Source organism: Neovison vison, chromosome 13, assembly GCF_020171115.1.
Source record: "Neovison vison isolate M4711 chromosome 13, ASM_NN_V1, whole genome shotgun sequence".
Classification (NCBI taxonomy): domain Eukaryota; kingdom Metazoa; phylum Chordata; class Mammalia; order Carnivora; family Mustelidae; genus Neogale; species Neogale vison.
This window is the reverse complement of record NC_058103.1, coordinates 15,264,020-15,279,915: the sequence shown is the minus strand read 5'-3', so window position 1 is coordinate 15,279,915 and position 15,896 is coordinate 15,264,020. Positions and strand designations below refer to the sequence as shown.

Sequence of the window (15,896 nt, the reverse complement as noted above, 5' to 3'; positions counted from 1 at the left end):
TCTGCCAATCCCTACCCTGTCCCCTGCCCCTCCTACCTGCAGACCTGACTATCCCCAAACATGGTTTCTCCAGGGAGCTGCTTCTCTCCCTGGGGAATCATGTGTTGTCCTCCCAAATCAGAGTCCTCTGTCCATGTCCTCACAGCCCCCAGCGTGCCCCTGACCCTCTGTCATCCTCTGCCCCTTCTCTCCTCTTGGTCACCACCACTGGCTGTGGGCTATGGTGAGGGACACGACGTATGGCCTAGGGTCTCAGCCTCACCACCCTTGTCCTGTGACTGTGGGGAAGCTAGTGAACCTCAAGTTTCTGTTGCTTTATCTGGGCTCATGGCATTGGGACGATCGTCAAGCATTGCTGATGTGACACTGCACAGACATTGGCTCCCTTAATTGTTACAACCTACTGTCCTAGGCTAGTTGAGCAGATTAGTTAAGACCAGGGACATAAAGTGCTGGCAACGTGCCCAGCACTGAGGAAGAACTCATTGAGAGCTAGAAGGAACGAGAAAGTGAGCAAGCAGGGGTGAGTGCGGTGGGAGAAAGCATGTCACGGTGGGGGCACCAAGGAACCAACAGTGACCTTCTCTGTCTGCACAGGTCACAACCAGTACTACTACCCAAGTACCTGCCTGGGTCCCAGGTGAGTCCCTGCCCCTAGTGGCTCCCTGAAAACAGAAGGGAGGGAAAGACACACCGCAGAGTTTGTGTTGTGAGCTGATACACGGGGCTCAGATCTGATGAGGTTGTGGATGGGTGACATGTGAGTGCTTTTTTCGGGGCGCCCTATCCACCCAAGGTGCAGCAAGGTCAGTGAAAGACACTGAGCTGTTTTGCAAATATTTCCCCAGCCACAGCACCCTTTCTGCATTTCACGGTGCCACTTGTATAAAGGAGACCAAAGCAGAATTGCAGGCTAAAGCAGGGGCCCAGCAGGTCCCCAGAGCCCTTCCCCCATGTCCCGACTTCCTCTGGGAAATGACTCGAGCTCTGCAGACCCCAGCTTGCTGAGGGTCACTGGAGTTGGGACAGGGCACTGCCCAGGGGCTCTGTGTCCACCGAGCTGGTTGGCTCTGAATCACTGGCCATTTCTGTCACAAACCTGTCTCGTGACCCGCAAAACGGAAGCTGAGACTAGATGTGCTCGGGGTCCCATTAGAGCTCTCTGATTCTCTGACTGCATCTGGAACCCGGCTAAGTTTCAGCAGCCCAGGAGGCCGCAGGGCTGAGCTGCCCTAGACTCCACGCCTGGTTCTGCCATCGGAAGGCCAGGAGGAGGGAAGGGACCCCGCCAGTGTCTCTGGAGGGAACGCTGTCCGGGGATGAGAAGGCAGGTGGGGCCGTGGCCCAGCTGCTCTCCCCTCCCCACCCCCTCCCCCTGCAGGAGATGCTGTAGAAAGACCAACGCCACCCCTTCCTGGCCAGGGGGTTCCAGACCACCAGGAAGAAGAGCACGTGACCACCACCACCGAGGGGTTGGCGGCCCTGGGCCCCTCAGGTACCTGCAGTTGCCTGGTGGGGGGTGGCCGGGCAGAGCCAGCTCCAGGGCCTCACCCACAGAGACACGGCCTCTGGTGAACTCCCGCTCAGGCTCAGCGGCCTTGGCTTCATCTCACGGGGTCCCTCGGGAACCCAGGAGTCCCGTCAGGAGCACCAGTCAAGAAGGGGAGGAGAAAGAGAAGGGAGGGTTTGGGGGCGCCTCTTCCTCCTGGGCTTTCTAGGGTCTTCTGGGCCCCCCCCCCCCCGGGAGGAAGGGTAGTGCAAGGAGCCTCCGGGAGCCTGGCTTCCCTGGGGCATTGACCTTGAGTCAGCCGAGAGCCCTGGCAGCGGGCAGCCTCCTGCCCACAGGGACGGCCGGCTTTCGGGAAGGAAAGCGGTTCTGTTGTCAAGGTTATTTAACTGTCTGGGGCCCGCGTTCCCTTCTCCGCCAGCCACGATGGTCAGGGCGTGCGGCGTGGGGGCAATGCCTGGCAAATCCACCTTGCTCTGGAATGTGCCCTCCTCAAAGGCTCATTGTTTGGGAACTTGGTTCGAGAAGAGCCAAGCCGGTGATGCCACAGCGGCTCCCTGTGCACGTGTGTGCTCACGTACGTGTGCCCTCACGTGCGCGTGCCCTCACGTGTGCCCTCGCTGGGGGCTGGCTGACTTCGCAGACTCAGCTCACCTCAGGGGAGAGGGGTAGCTCTGGATTTCTTCCAGCAAAGAGAGAGTCCCTGCAGCCCGGTGGAACAGTCTAGAGAGTGTGGGGTGGAGAAGGGGGCTGGCCCTCCCAGGGCTGAACCAGGGTGTCCTGCTGTCCTTTCCCAGGCCCCCTTTCTCTCTCTGTGCTTAGTGCACTGCTCCAGGGATGGTCCTCGTCCCCCTCTGCTGGGCAGGCAAGAGGTGCCGGGTTCAGGAGCTCCCTTGGGGATTCTCTGACAAGGAAAATGGGTCTGGAGGCAGGGACCGGGCTGAGGAGCAGGAGGAAAAACCCACAGCAGCTCTCAGCATCATGGGGGGGACAGACTCCTCCCTCGCAGTCACCATCCACAGCTTAATCCTCCTTCTCCCCTGCTTTCCCCCAATCTTACCCTTCTGGGAAGATATTTAGAACCAGGCAGGGGGTCCCCACAAGGCCCCTGCGCTGATGCAAACTTGGAGCCAGGCCAGGGACAGGGTACCCTTGCAAACAGGCCCATTTAGCAAAGGCTGTGAGGCCCTGCTGTGGACCAACACAGGCCTCGTCCCCTCCCTTGGGTCTCCGGAGGTACCTCGTGCTGTGGGGCAGGGTGGGGGGCCCCGGGCGGGTGGGCTTACGTCAGAGACCTCAGGGCAGACACAAGGCTGCCAGCGCCTCTCACGCATTTGGTCACATGTCCAGTCAGCACACTCTGCGCGCCAGGCACTTTTCTAGTATTGAGTCCACAGTTCAAAAAAGCTAGCCTCGGGGCGCCTGGGTGGCTCAGTGGGTTAAAACCTCTGCCTTCAGTTCAGGTCATGACCCCAGGGCCCTGGGATCGAGCCCCGCGTCGGGCTCTCTGATCTGCAGGGAGCCTGCTTCCTCCCCTCTCTCTCTCTGTCTGCTTCTCTGCCTGCTTGTGATCTCTCTCTCTGTCAAATAAATAAAATCTTTGAAAAAAAAAAAAAAGAAGCTAGCCTCTATGCTGTCTCAGTGCTGAGTCTGGGCAAGTCGACAAACTATTCCTGAATTCAGCATGTTTCCCCACTTTTTACCCCATAACCAAAACCCAGGGCAGCCCCTGTTTCTGTGGGTTTTGAAGAGCCCCCTGTGCCTCCCCACCCAGTCCATCGGCCTTTTGCTGCCTTTCTGAGCAAGATGGCATGGCTAGATGCATGCTCTTTCTGAGATAGCTCTGATCGTACCCACCTTGCATGACCCCCTATCTCAGAGGCCTGTCTCAACATGGCATTCAAGGCCCTGCTCAGTTGGCCCCAGCACCCCCTCTCCTTTCTCCCTCTGGCAGGTGTCCCTCAACACCCTACTTACCAGCTCTATCTGTCTGGGGGAAGGGGAAGGGAAGCTCTGGGGACTGTGGGCGAGAGCCATGCCCTTATTCAGGGAGAGGGCAGGCTGGGGGCCTCAGCAGGGGAGGCCCTTTGCTGGGACATAGGTCGGGGAGCCCACTGGGTCTCAGTCAGAGGGATACACTACTGTGAGCTCCATCCTGGGACTCGGGGTCCTGGGAGGAGTGCCATGGGGTTTTACACAAGGCCATGCTAACATGGATATGGGAGGGTCCAGCCAAGAATGGAGCGAGGCTTTCGGGGGTCCTCTGAGGCCTCTGTGCCCTGCCCTTACAGTCTCCCCATCCTACTCCATAGCCTTTGTCTGTCCTCACCCCCACCATAACCTCTGCTTTGCTCTGCCTCCCATAGGCATCGACAGATGTGCCACCGGAGCCACCAACATCTGTGGGCCCGGCACCTGCGTGAACCTCCCAGATGGATACAGATGCATTTGCAGCCCTGGCTACCAGCTGCACCCCAGCCAGGCCTACTGCACAGGTACGCCTTGGGGCACCCTGGGCCCACTCAGGGGTGGGGGACAGAGTCGAGCATCTAGCAGAAGGTCCAAGCGGTGCTGTGTGGTCAAAGAGTTGAAGAAGAGTACTAGCCCTGCAGACAAAAACTATCTTAATTTTGGGGGAACAAGTCTCTGGGAGCACTGTCTGATGAGTCTCCAGGACTCCAAGAGAGTAGGAAGCCCCCGTTGACCAGGGCCTGGAGCCATCACCTCTGATATCAGCAACCCCCCCCCAAGCCATCTTGTTGTCTACACAGCAGACCAAGGCCTACCCTAGTTGGAAATGTCTCCACCGATCCCCACCCCTCAAGAATTTGACACAAGAGAGAAGCATCCACTGTGCCTTGAAGGAAAGGAAGTGATCAGGGGGTCACTGGGGGAGGGCGGCATGGGGCAAGAAGGAAGTGCTGGGCCACTGCCCCAGGCCCTTGGTGCCTGAGTGGGCCCTATGGGCAGACTTTGTGACCCCAGCCTTAGAGATTTTTCATCTCCACGGCCTCCTCTCCTCCCTCATCCCCTCCCCGACCCACAGCACCATCTCCAGTCCAGCTCCTAGCATGGGCAGGTTGATGACAGGTGCCCAAAGAAAGGTCCCCCTGACCTCCCTCCCCTCCTTCCTCTGCTCAGATGACAATGAGTGTCTGAGGGACCCCTGCGCGGGAAGAGGGCGCTGCGTCAACCGAGTGGGTTCCTACTCCTGCTTCTGCTACCCTGGCTACACGCTGGCCACTTCGGGGACCACACAGGAGTGCCAAGGTAAGCGAGCCTGCCTGCGTCCCTGGGATGGGCCCAGGACCCCATGCAGAGTGTTGAGGGGGAAGAGGGTCTGGGCATTCACAGCACCCAGCTACTGCACTGCAGTGTGTGGGGCGCAGGGGCTGTGAGAACGGAGACTCAGGGCTCTGACCTGGACCCAAGTGGAAGCCGACCCCTATGCTGAGACCAGACCGGAAGGAGAGGTTCAAACCTGAAAGACAGCAACACTCACCAAGACCCCAAGGCGGTGTGGCTGGAGCTTAGAGTGTGAGAGGGTCAGGGAACATGGCTGGAGCTGAAAACTAAAAGTCTAGTCCCTGAATTCTGAGTGACTAGGAGCTGCTTCCATTTTGGGTCAGGAGGGTTAAGTGTGAGGACATCAGCTGGGACTCCTGGCAGACGGGGGAGCAGGAGTGCCTTTGCAAGAGGGTTCCCTGCAGCTCAGAGAACCTGGAAGTCTTTGTGATTCCCTGGGGAGGCGCGGCCCCCTGCGCAGGGCCCTCGGCAAAGTGGCTTCCAGCCCAAACCCTTGAATATCGAGCACTTGCGCCGAGATACACAGCCTCCGCATACGTTTTTATGACTGAGCTCACAGAGGTATGAAGCAGAGCTTTCCAAGCAGTGCCTTACTGTGCATAACCCCCAGGAGGATGGCACTGCTGTCCTTGAGGCTCACGTGGCTGGTTCCAACCGGGCAGCCCAGCACTCCCTCACAGCTCCCTCCTGGAGATCTGGAAGCCGGGGCGTCCTCTCATGACCACGGCCCCCAGGTCCTAATCCCCTGAAGATCCGGTCTGCAGAGACCAAGGCCGTGCAGGTGCCCTGATGGAGAAAAGGGGAATAGAGGCGAAAACCAGCTAACTTAATCAGAGTGGGAGAATTTCACATGACCTTCACTGGCACCAAGTGTTAAGCACGTGCGAGCCAGGCTCCATGTGAGCTCTGGGCTCCTGCAGTGAGTTGGGTGTGAGCGCGTGGTGCGCGGGATCCAGGTGAGGAAGCCACTGGTTCTCCGTGGAAGGTGCAGGCGGGTTCGCTGAGGGAGCGTTTGGGCTGGGGCGGGAGGGTCCCAGGCAGCATTTCGTGAGTGCTTCAGAATGCAGACCCTGTCCTAAACCCTTCGTCCCATCAAGCTCATCTGCCCACCCCTGGGTGGTAGACAGCCTTACCCCATTTTATAGGTCAGTAAACCAAGGCTCAGAGTGCTGAAGTCCAAATCCCCAGGACCTCATAGCTAGCTGGGGCAGAGCTAGAAACAGAATCAAAGTCATTCTGGCCCCAAAGCGTGGTAGGCTTCCAACACGCTCCCTTCCACGCGCCGGGAAGGAAAGGAGGAAGCAGAGTATTCCCGGGAAAGGGAACCATTTCACCAGAGCGCAGAGTGGGAATAATGATAAATCCAGTGTGACTAGAACGTGGGGTCTGAGGAGGAAAGGACAGGGGCCGAGCCTCTAGGTGAAGCCGAGGGTGCCTGGCTGAAGTGTTCGGACACTGTCCTGCAGGCAGCGAGCGGCAGGAGAGGTCTGTAAGCAGAGGGTGGCCAGAGCACGAGCAGGCTTTCTGGGACATGACTCAGCAGCGCAGCTCGGAGCAGCGTTGGGGTTGTGAGGGGAGAGGCTGGGGACAAGGGGGCTTCTCTGGGCTTTGTTGCATGGCAGGTGTTGGAGGCCAGACGCCCAGCCTGGGGCACCAGGCTGGGGACAAGCAGTGGCTGCTTCAGGGAGTGGGGTCACCGGGCCAGGTTGTCTCTGCTGGCCCCAGCAGCTAGGGAGGGAGCCCCAGGTAGCTGCTCTTGCCTCTCCCAGGGGGGCTCGATTGCTACTTGCTGGGCCCCTACTCAGGATAACACCCACTTGCTAAATTCTGCCAATCTTATAAAGCAGTAGCTCATTATTTAATTATGTGTGAATAATTTCATTAACTTATATAATTAATTAATATAAATTATAACCATTTCTGGAATTAAAATTAATATAAGTAATGGACCAATATAAATTATTTGAACATTAGATATTTTTAAAAACATTTACTTTACCAATAAGTGTGAGCATCTCTTAATACATTAGGCATTGAGTTTCCTGATCTTTCCTATTTTTTGCTCAGTTTTCCAGAAGTTACTGGTTTTTCTTGTGGCACCTTAGGAGTCCCTTACACATCATAGACACTTGCCTGGATGTAGATATTCCAAGTCTCTCATTTCGCCCCCTTCCACAACCTTACCCACAGGTTCTTTTTAAAGAGAAATCCTTAATTTTCATGTGTTGAAATTAACCTTTTTGCCTTATTTCTTATACTTTTGGGGCTTGAGTTAAGAAGTCCTTCCCAAACTGTAAGCTACAAAGATATCCTTCTACACATTTTTTTTTCTTTTACATTTTATTTATTTATTTGACAGAGGAAGATCACATGTAAGCAGAGAGGCAGGCAGAGAGAGAGGAGGAAGCAGGCTCCCTGCTGAGCAGAGAGCCTGATGCGGGGCTCGATCCCAGGACTCTGAGATCATGACCTGCGCTGAAGGCAGAGGTTTAACCCACTGAGCCACCCAGGCGTCCTCCTTCTGCACATTCTTTCACTGAAGTTAGAGTTTCACCTTTTACAGTCTGTTTGAATCCATCTGGAGTCCATCTTCCTATGGGCCCTAAGCTCTGTTTTCTTCCGTTCCCCTGACCATATTTCTCCAGAAAGCAAGTCTGTTTTCTCAGCCTCATCCCCCGTCCAAGTTCTTCATCGAGGGCCCACATGTGGCTGGCTCTGGCTCTGAGTTCCCTTTCCTCTCCCACTGGGACCACAGCTCCTCAGAGAGAGGACTAGTGCTTTCAGAAATGCTTGGAGAGTGATTCAGATGCAGGCTCCGGTGCTGCTTGGGCAGAGTCTCCAGTCTCGGGCCTGGGGCCGGGGGTGTTACACCTTCTGCCGGGGAGTCTGCTGGGCACTGCAGTGTTACAAAGTACTGCTCAGATAAAAAACACCGTCCATAACCACATGGTTAGTCTTCCATTCACGCAACAAGTACTTTTGGGGGTTCTGTACTGGGGACATTAGGATAATGAGGGACAGTCTCAGCACTTGGGGAGAAAAAAATCAAGTAAATGAACAGTTACTATAATAGCTGGGTCCTAAGGGAACCCTGGGAAGGGGCATAGGGGGTTGGCAGGGAGAGATCAACCTCTCCTAAGAGATGAGCTGGAGAGAGCCAACCTCAGGGGCAGGAAGCCACTCAGGGCAAGAGAGTATCACACGCCCAAGCTCAGAAGCGGGTCCTGTGTGGCTGAGGCTGGGACATGGGGCCAAATTGTGTGGAGCAGACAGGGGCCAGATCATGAAAGATCTCACAAGCTAGGCCTAGGAGATCAGACTTATAGGGTGGGTTTAATGCCAGAGTAGTAATAGCTAACATTTCTTCAATGCTTACCTTGTGCCACTCAGCTAGGCCCCCCCACTTGGATTATCTCATTTAATCTGCACAGGGACCCGGAGGAGAGTTTGAACCAGTGCCTGGGGGGATGGGAGCTAAGGTAGATTCTCCATTGATATCATGTGGGGACAAGGAATGGGGAGTGGCCAAAGCCACCTGGAGGTGATCAGTTGAACCAGTGCTTGAAATGGGAGTAGGACTGCTGACCACTGAGGCGAAGAAAAGTACCCCATGGGGTCGTCTGTGTGAACAAGGGCTCGGTGGCCGGACTGGTGGAGATCAGCAAACGCAGCGAGCCTGGGGCCAGGTGGCAGAGGCCTTGTGAGCCAGGCAGAAACAGCAGGAAACCCCGGTAGGGTGTAGGCAGGGGGTGCCATGACCCAGGTCGGGCTTTTGAGCCGCTGTTGGGCTCAGGGGCGCTGCGGGACGATGGCGTAAACCGCTTCACGGGATCCGCAGCTGCCCGAGATGCTCCTCTCTGGCTCGTAAAGCCCTAACTTCCAGAAGGCCCCTAGGAACCCCAGGAGCAGGCCTCTGGAGGATGAACGGGGGTCAGGAAGAGGATTTTATTGGCCTCAGATCGTGCCATCTGACCTCAAAAGTAGCCCCTGTCTCAGGGTGAGGATACAGCTTTGAGGGTCCCCAAGGCCCCCCAAAGTAGCGTCCGCGGGGAGAAAGGCCCTCAGGGGTTTACAGAGGCCTGAGCCAGATCAGTCTCAGACTTGCCACCCACCCCCCACCCCCACCCCACCCCTGTCATCCCCAGTCATGGCTGGGACGCATTTCCCGCAGGACCTCAGCATGGCGTCCTTGTGTTCCTGCACAAGGACTGGCCCAACTCACGACTTCCCTGTGTGTTCACAGACATAGACGAGTGTGAGCAGCCCGGGCTGTGCCACGGGGGACGGTGCACCAACACGGAGGGCTCGTACCACTGCCAGTGTGACCAGGGCTACATCATGGTCAGGAAGGGACACTGTCAAGGTAAGAAATGAGATCAGGGAGCACAGCCAGCGGCCCGGCCACCTCTCGGTCCTTGCCAGGTGCTGGCTGCCCCCACCCCGCCTCCCAGCTTGTCTCTGCCTCGGACCTCGCGAGGCCTTCCATCCCCTCCATGATGGCGTCCCATCTGCCTCCCAAAGCAGGGGAGCTCAAGCAACATTACATATGTGAGACCCCGGGAACAGCCCTCGCCTGAGCCACACCGCTCTCCTGTATGATGGAGGAGACGCTGGTCGCTCTGGGAGCAGCTTGGGGACCCGACCGGGGCCCACTTGCTAAAGCTAATTAGGCTGTGAGCTCCTCGGGCTTGGACCCCATCCTTAGAAGACTCACGTGCAGACATCGGAGGAATGTCCTGTGTTGGATAAATGTTAGCAAATGCCAGCTGAACGAGTGAGTGAGTGAAGAATGAATGCGTGAGCCCTGATCTTTGTGTTGTTTCCCGGGCCCTGCCGAAAGGCGGCCGTGACATTGCTGTGTGGGCTCCTCCCAGGCTGGCTGGAAGCTGCTACTATCCCGCCAGCTCCTGGCAGCACCGCCCCCCCCCCCTTGCCAGGCTGGGATGTGCGAGGCTTGCAGGAGGCCTGCGCTATATGCTAAGACTGGCTGAGACAGGAAGGAAGCAGGGTAAGGCAAGGTTCCCTCTGGAAAGAAATCCTGCCCTTGACCCAAGTTTAGGACTAGCCACCTACCAGCCTCCAGGTTTTACCTGGCCAGCACTTGGCCTGGTTTCACAGGGTCCTGGAGGTGAATACCTTGTGAAGGGAGGTGTCCCCTTTCCAATGACATTATCAGGGAAGCCAAGTCCAGAGTCCTAGAAGGTTTTAGCAAAGGGGAGAGCCAGCTGGGAGTGGAGGACAGATGGCTCTCTTTCTGCACCACTCCGGGGGTCACCTTCTCCTCTCAATGCCTCCCTCTTGGTGCTCTCCCGTTAACACCCTGGCCTGCCCCCGATCAAAGCCAAAATGTACTCTTTGTTCTCATGAGCATGATGGAGTCAGAAAGCTTGGCATTTTCCAGGAGAATGGAGAGTGAGGGAGTTTGCTTTTTGATGGGTGCCTTCTGTGTGCCAGGAGCTAGCTGTGTGAGGCCTTAGAGATTACTTATATTAGACAGATTACCTCGTTTAAGCATGACAACATAACAAATTTGACATTAGACTTTATTTTAAAAAAGTAAAACTAAAGGAGATGAACCAAGAAAATACCAGGACACTAAAAAGATCAGATTTATACTAAGCAGTCCATGTTATAGGCATAGGCTCTGGTGGAGATGGGCCTGGATTGGCTCATCTTGACGCCTAAAAATGCAAACCATAAACCATCTCACAGGACCTGGTGAGGACCAAGTAAGACAATACATACAAGACCTGCAGTGCCCAGGGGGTAGCATTTCTATGTGAAGGCCCCATTCCTTTTCACCTCTAGACTCCCACCATGCTCCAGTCCACGCCTCTGGATGGTCCCCTTCTCACCAGGAGGAGAAGTTCTCAGACGCACACAGCAGCTGGGAGGTCAGGATGGGTTGCCAGCCCCGGGCGACACTCAGGCTGCTCACAGCCTGATGTAGCCTGCAGACTTCTCCAGGTTTCCATCAGGAACCACAGACCCAGCCATCACCCCGGGAGCCTGGTCAATTTCCTCTCTCTCTCTTTCTTCTCTCTCCAGCTGAGAAACCACTCTGCTGTCCACTTCAACTCAGGTCTCTGGTGGAAGGCCCGGATGTTCTGGACAGTGGCCCATCCAAAGTCTCAGTGGCATTTCTGTCATTCCCACGAAAAGGGGTAGACCCCGTGCAGACTACCAGGCCTTTCCTACACCCCAACCGCATCCAAATTTCTCCAAGCTTCTGGCCCTGGAGCACCCTGTGCTCTCACAGGAGCAGGGACAGGCCCGCTTACATTTCCCCCATGCAAAGCCTAAAGCCCTACTTACGGAAGCGCCAGGGTCTTCCCAGGGTACAGACAAGTTGGCAAGCTGGTCCCTGAGGCACCTCTTTCCCTGGGTCTCCTGGGGTCTCTTCAGCAGCCTCATAACAAAAGGGTGTGAAACTTGAGTCATGTGGTCTCATTCTTTGGTGAGTAAACATTCCAGCTGTGCCCCAGCAATGGGCTAGCGATAAGTAAGACAGATAGCTCCTGTCCCCGATGACCAAGCCATGAGAACCTACCAATATATACAGTAATTATAGACTAAAATTCAAACCCTAGTCTAATCAGAATGATCTGGCTCCCATCCACATACAAGCAGGACTGGTAGAACAGCCCCAGGGTATCTGGTGACATTAGAATCTGTGCCCTTAACACCGGACTGTTCAGAAGTCAGAAGAATCTGCTTCATCTGGAATCTATCCAGCGCCTTCCAATGGGCTCGGCAGATGGCTCTGTGACGTCCGCTCCCATTGGGGAGAGCCTTCCCTCTCCCACACGCTCACAGACCTCTCCCATACAGTGATCACCAGTGGGGGTTCTGGTCTGAGGGAGGAGGCCAGCAGTGGGAGGCGCCGGGACAGACTAGGTTACGCTGCATTAACAACCCCAGCCTTCACGGCTTAGAACACAGCCAGGTTTATATCCGACCAATGCCGCATGTCCATCACGGGTCAGCTGGGGGTTATGCCCTACATTTCCAGACTCTAGAACTCGCCAGAAGGAAGAGCCAGTATCTTGAATGTGGCCAGTCTCCATGGCAAAAAGGAACCGCACTCTTCAGAGGGCTCACAATTGTGCTTTGGTCTGTAAATGACGTACTTCTTGGCTCCTGAGTGGCACTAAGGCCCTGGTCCCCACCCAACCACAAAAAGCCAGAGGGCACGAGCCCACCCTGGCCCAGCAGGGGGAGGGCTGGGATCCTGAGTGAACAGCATCAGTACCATGACTCCCCTCATGCCCAGCCTAAGACATTGGGTGCACCACCTCCATGAATGTGCCCAGAACAGACATGAGGGCTCTTTACTCCCACTAAATCTAACCCCCTTCCTGCACTGCCTGATGCCTGCAGGAGAGATCCAAAGACCTCATGTTTCTCAGTGTGGCCTTAGAAAAGGGTCCTCACCTCTGCCTCTTTATCTCCCTAAGCAGGGATTGCTTATCATTCCCAGTGGCTTTGCCCATCTTCCTCCTGTACCTCGGCCAAGGCCCTGAGGCCATGATGCTGGCTGCTGTCTCCTGGACGGCCAAAGTCAGTGGTCCTAGATCCTTTCTTCCCCCTCCTCTATCTAATTCTCTCCATCCCTGTCTTTCCAGAAACTCTTAGAATAGGTTAGTTACCCCAGGGTCACCACAGCCCAAGCAAGGGCTCTTGGCTACCCTCTTTGTAGAGATGAGCCTTATCTCAGTGTCCCTGAGATTGCTTTGGGCTTCTGGCTCTCTCCTCGCAGATACCCACCCAAATAACCACCTGCCCTGTGTATCTCTTCCTCTTCTAGACCCTCAGGGTCAGATTTTGGCCTTGAGAGGGTCCCAGTTTCCTGGGACAGAGGGCTTTGGTGTGGCCTGACTTCTGCAGATCAAACAGCCTCAAGGGAGACTCATTTTCGTTCTTCACATCAGGGCCCATGTCCTGTTCGGTAACAACAGCTGCTGGCTTTCGCCCTCTGCAGAAGGCCTGTGTTCCGACCCTTGGCCCTGCATCCTGGCTTGCTTCCATGGGTGTTGAGTAGGTCTTCCTCCCGGGCAGGAGGGCTTCCGAAGCTGCCTAAACCAGAAACTTCCTCCAGGAGAAAGACAATTACCATTTAGGAAGAGTAAATCCTCTCAGTTCCTCTGGAGGTCAATCATCCGTCACAGACAGGGCCTGGGAGCCTCGACACGGAGCCAGAGGCCCATCACATCCTCCCGCAGTCCCAACCCCGAGTTCAAGCCCTGTGTTAGACCTCCCTAACTCAGCGCGCATCCCGTGGGCCCTGAGTGATAGACTTCTGGGTAGGCCAGGTCGCGTCAGGAAGAACGTTGCCTACAGTCTCCGTCTTTCTTTCTCTGTCCTCTGTCCTCTTCCTTGCTGTCATTCTCCCCGGACTGGCTGCTTCTCTCCCTCCTCGAGTCCCCTCTTCCCCTGCTTGTCTGATGGGTGCCCAGGCTCGCCCTTTCTGACTCTCCCCTGGACCTCACCAGACTGGGTGCTGGGTGGTTCTGAGCAGGAACAAAAGTCTCCAGCCAAGAAGCCTTGCCAGCCTCCACCCGGGACTCTGCATCAGCCGCGGAGTCTGGGGTTCCTCTGAGACTGGGGGTTATCCTCGGTCCTCTCCTGGTGCAGGAAAGCCCATTCTGCCTCCATTGCCCAGCCGGCTCTCTGTCCTGGGGCCTCCGGGACCTGCAGCACAACGCATACACAATCTCAGCTCTGCAGAGGGTGGGAGGCACCCAGACAGACACGAAGGCTCTTCCCAGGAGCCCAGCTCACAAAGCAGAGCTCTCCCCACGCTCCCAGAGCTAGTGGTGACCCCGGCCTCTTGCCCCACCCAGGGAGTCTCCTTTCTAAAGTTCTTCTCTCTCTCTCTTCCCTGCAGGACAATGGGTGGGAGGTGGAGCTGGGAACACTGGACGGCCCTCACTTTCTCCTAGTTTCCATCTGTCAGAGCCCGGCAACCCTCCCCCCACCTCACAGAGCCACCCACGTGCTGTGGCTCCCAGGGATGACCGAGGGAGGGGATGTTATTTTGCAGATATCGACGAATGTCGTCACGCTGGCACCTGCCCTGAAGGGAGATGCATCAACTCCCCCGGCTCCTACACTTGCCTCGCCTGTGAGGAGGGCTACCGGGGCCAGAGCGGGAGCTGTGTAGGTGAGGGCAGCTCGCCGAGGCAGTGAGAGGGCTGTCTGGCCTTGGGACCCCTGGTGGAGCCCACACACGGGGAGGGAAAGAGACGGGCGGGGGGAAGTGGCTTGGAGGCTGTTGTCCTCCCTGACCTGGCTGGGCTCCCGGGTGACGCTGGCCATGACATGGGTGTGCTTCAGTGACTGCTGCTCTGCCCTGTGAATCAGCTCGGGTGGGGGACCCTTTGGCTCCTCGGGCATGTCCATCCGGGAGCTATGGCCCAAGGTCCCAGGAGCTTCTGTGGCCGGATCCTGCCGGGAAGAGTGAGTTGCCCAGAGTCTCAGGAAGAGGCTGAGTCTGATGGTGTGAGCTGGCAGCCAAGCCCTGCCGTGGCTTATGGGCAGGAGAGGTGTTCCACTCTTCAGCAGCCCCACAGCAATGTCTGAACAGCTACACCTACCTGAACGGGGCGGGGGGGGTGGTCTTCTCCCCCCAGGGGGCTTCTTGTCAGCTGTAGAAGGAATGTTCTTTCCCCTCAGCCCCTGCTGGAAGAAGGGCCCAGGGTTCAGAATGCCAGGAGGGACTGAATTGTGAATAGATGCTTTGAGGCTCTGGGGAGAGCAGGCAGTTCCCAGGCCCTTAAGCCTGCCGCTCAGCCACCCGGGCTCTGGTCGGCCTCTCTGCATTGCCATTGCCCGCTCGCCAACTGAAGCTGCATGTTGGGCTGGGAACATGGAATCATACCCGTTTGGTTGGCAAGCAGGAGGCCAGAAAGGTTTAGATCCACTGTAAGGTGAGTCAGGGGTCTTAGACACGTCATCCTGGGTGTCCTCAGATGGGCCAAACCAGCCTCGGGGCTGGAGACCTGGCTCCCTCTTCTAGGACATATGCAGAGTGCTCTGTGTGTTTTGTTTTTGTTTTAGGATTTTATTTATTTATTTGTCAGAGAGAGATAGAGAGAGAGCTCAGGCAGAGAGGCAGGCAGAGGCAGAGGGAGAAGCAGGCTCCCCGCTGAGCAAGGAGCCCAATGCGGGACTCCATCCCAGGACTCTGGGATCATGACCTGAGCCGAAGGCAGCCACTTAACCAACTGAGCCACCCAGACGTCCCACAGAGTGCTCTGTGTGACCAGACAGAGCCACAGTGGGCTCAGGCGGGAAGGGCACGCTGGCCTGCCTAGGTGGGTGGGGCCGGGAGTAGGACCCACCTCACTGCCTTCCCAGGGTGGCCTGTGCCCCCTCTGAATGCTGATTCCCTGGCCTCATCTTTAAGATGCCCTAAGCCTGACCATGGGGACTGCATGAAGGGCAGGAGGCCGGCCCGCCATCTTGGACTTCTCTTCCACAGACATAAATGAGTGTCTGACCCCTGGGCTCTGCACCCATGGAAAGTGCATCAACCTGGAGGGCTCCTTTAGATGCTCTTGTGAGCAGGGCTACGAGGTCACCTCAGACGAGAAGGGCTGCCAAGGTACAGAGATGCTAAAGCACCTTCCTCTGCAGGCAAACTGGCCGGCAGCTCCTTCCCTCTGCACACTCCCTCCTAACCTAGCCCTGCGCCCACATCCCTAGCCTTGCCGACACAGCCACCCATACTGCCAAGACCCGTCCTTCGCCCCACCCCTGCCCGCCTGTCAGTCTCCGGCTGTCCTGCCACATCTGTCCTGCACAGCCCCACACAGAACTCCCTGGCCTGTTTCAGATGTCGATGAGTGTGCCAGCCGGGCCTCGTGCCCCACGGGCCTCTGCCTCAACACTGAGGGCTCCTTCACCTGCTCGGCCTGTGAGAGTGGCTACTGGGTGAACGAGGACGGCACAGCCTGTGAAGGTAACCCTGGGGAGGGGCAGGCAGAGGGGGACGAAGAACATAGGCCTTCTTACCTCCCAAAGAACACTCTGTTCGTCCCCCAGCTTTGGGCTGATGCTGAGGGTCTCCAGGCTAGACCGG

At 56.7% G+C, this 15,896-nt stretch overlaps 1 protein-coding gene across 1 annotated transcript in view; it reads left to right on the top strand.

The window, feature by feature from the left end:
* The window catches only part of LTBP2 (latent transforming growth factor beta binding protein 2), a 100,044-nt gene that overhangs the window by 73,742 nt on the left and 10,406 nt on the right, over positions 1 to 15,896 (top strand). Inside the window, exons 14-21 of the mRNA XM_044232445.1 lie at positions 598 to 640; positions 1,382 to 1,495; positions 3,874 to 4,002; positions 4,649 to 4,777; positions 9,057 to 9,176; positions 13,857 to 13,976; positions 15,297 to 15,419; positions 15,651 to 15,776. Coding sequence (XP_044088380.1) covers positions 598 to 640; positions 1,382 to 1,495; positions 3,874 to 4,002; positions 4,649 to 4,777; positions 9,057 to 9,176; positions 13,857 to 13,976; positions 15,297 to 15,419; positions 15,651 to 15,776 — 904 coding nt within the window. The remainder of the gene's footprint in view (positions 1 to 597; positions 641 to 1,381; positions 1,496 to 3,873; positions 4,003 to 4,648; positions 4,778 to 9,056; positions 9,177 to 13,856; positions 13,977 to 15,296; positions 15,420 to 15,650; positions 15,777 to 15,896) is intronic.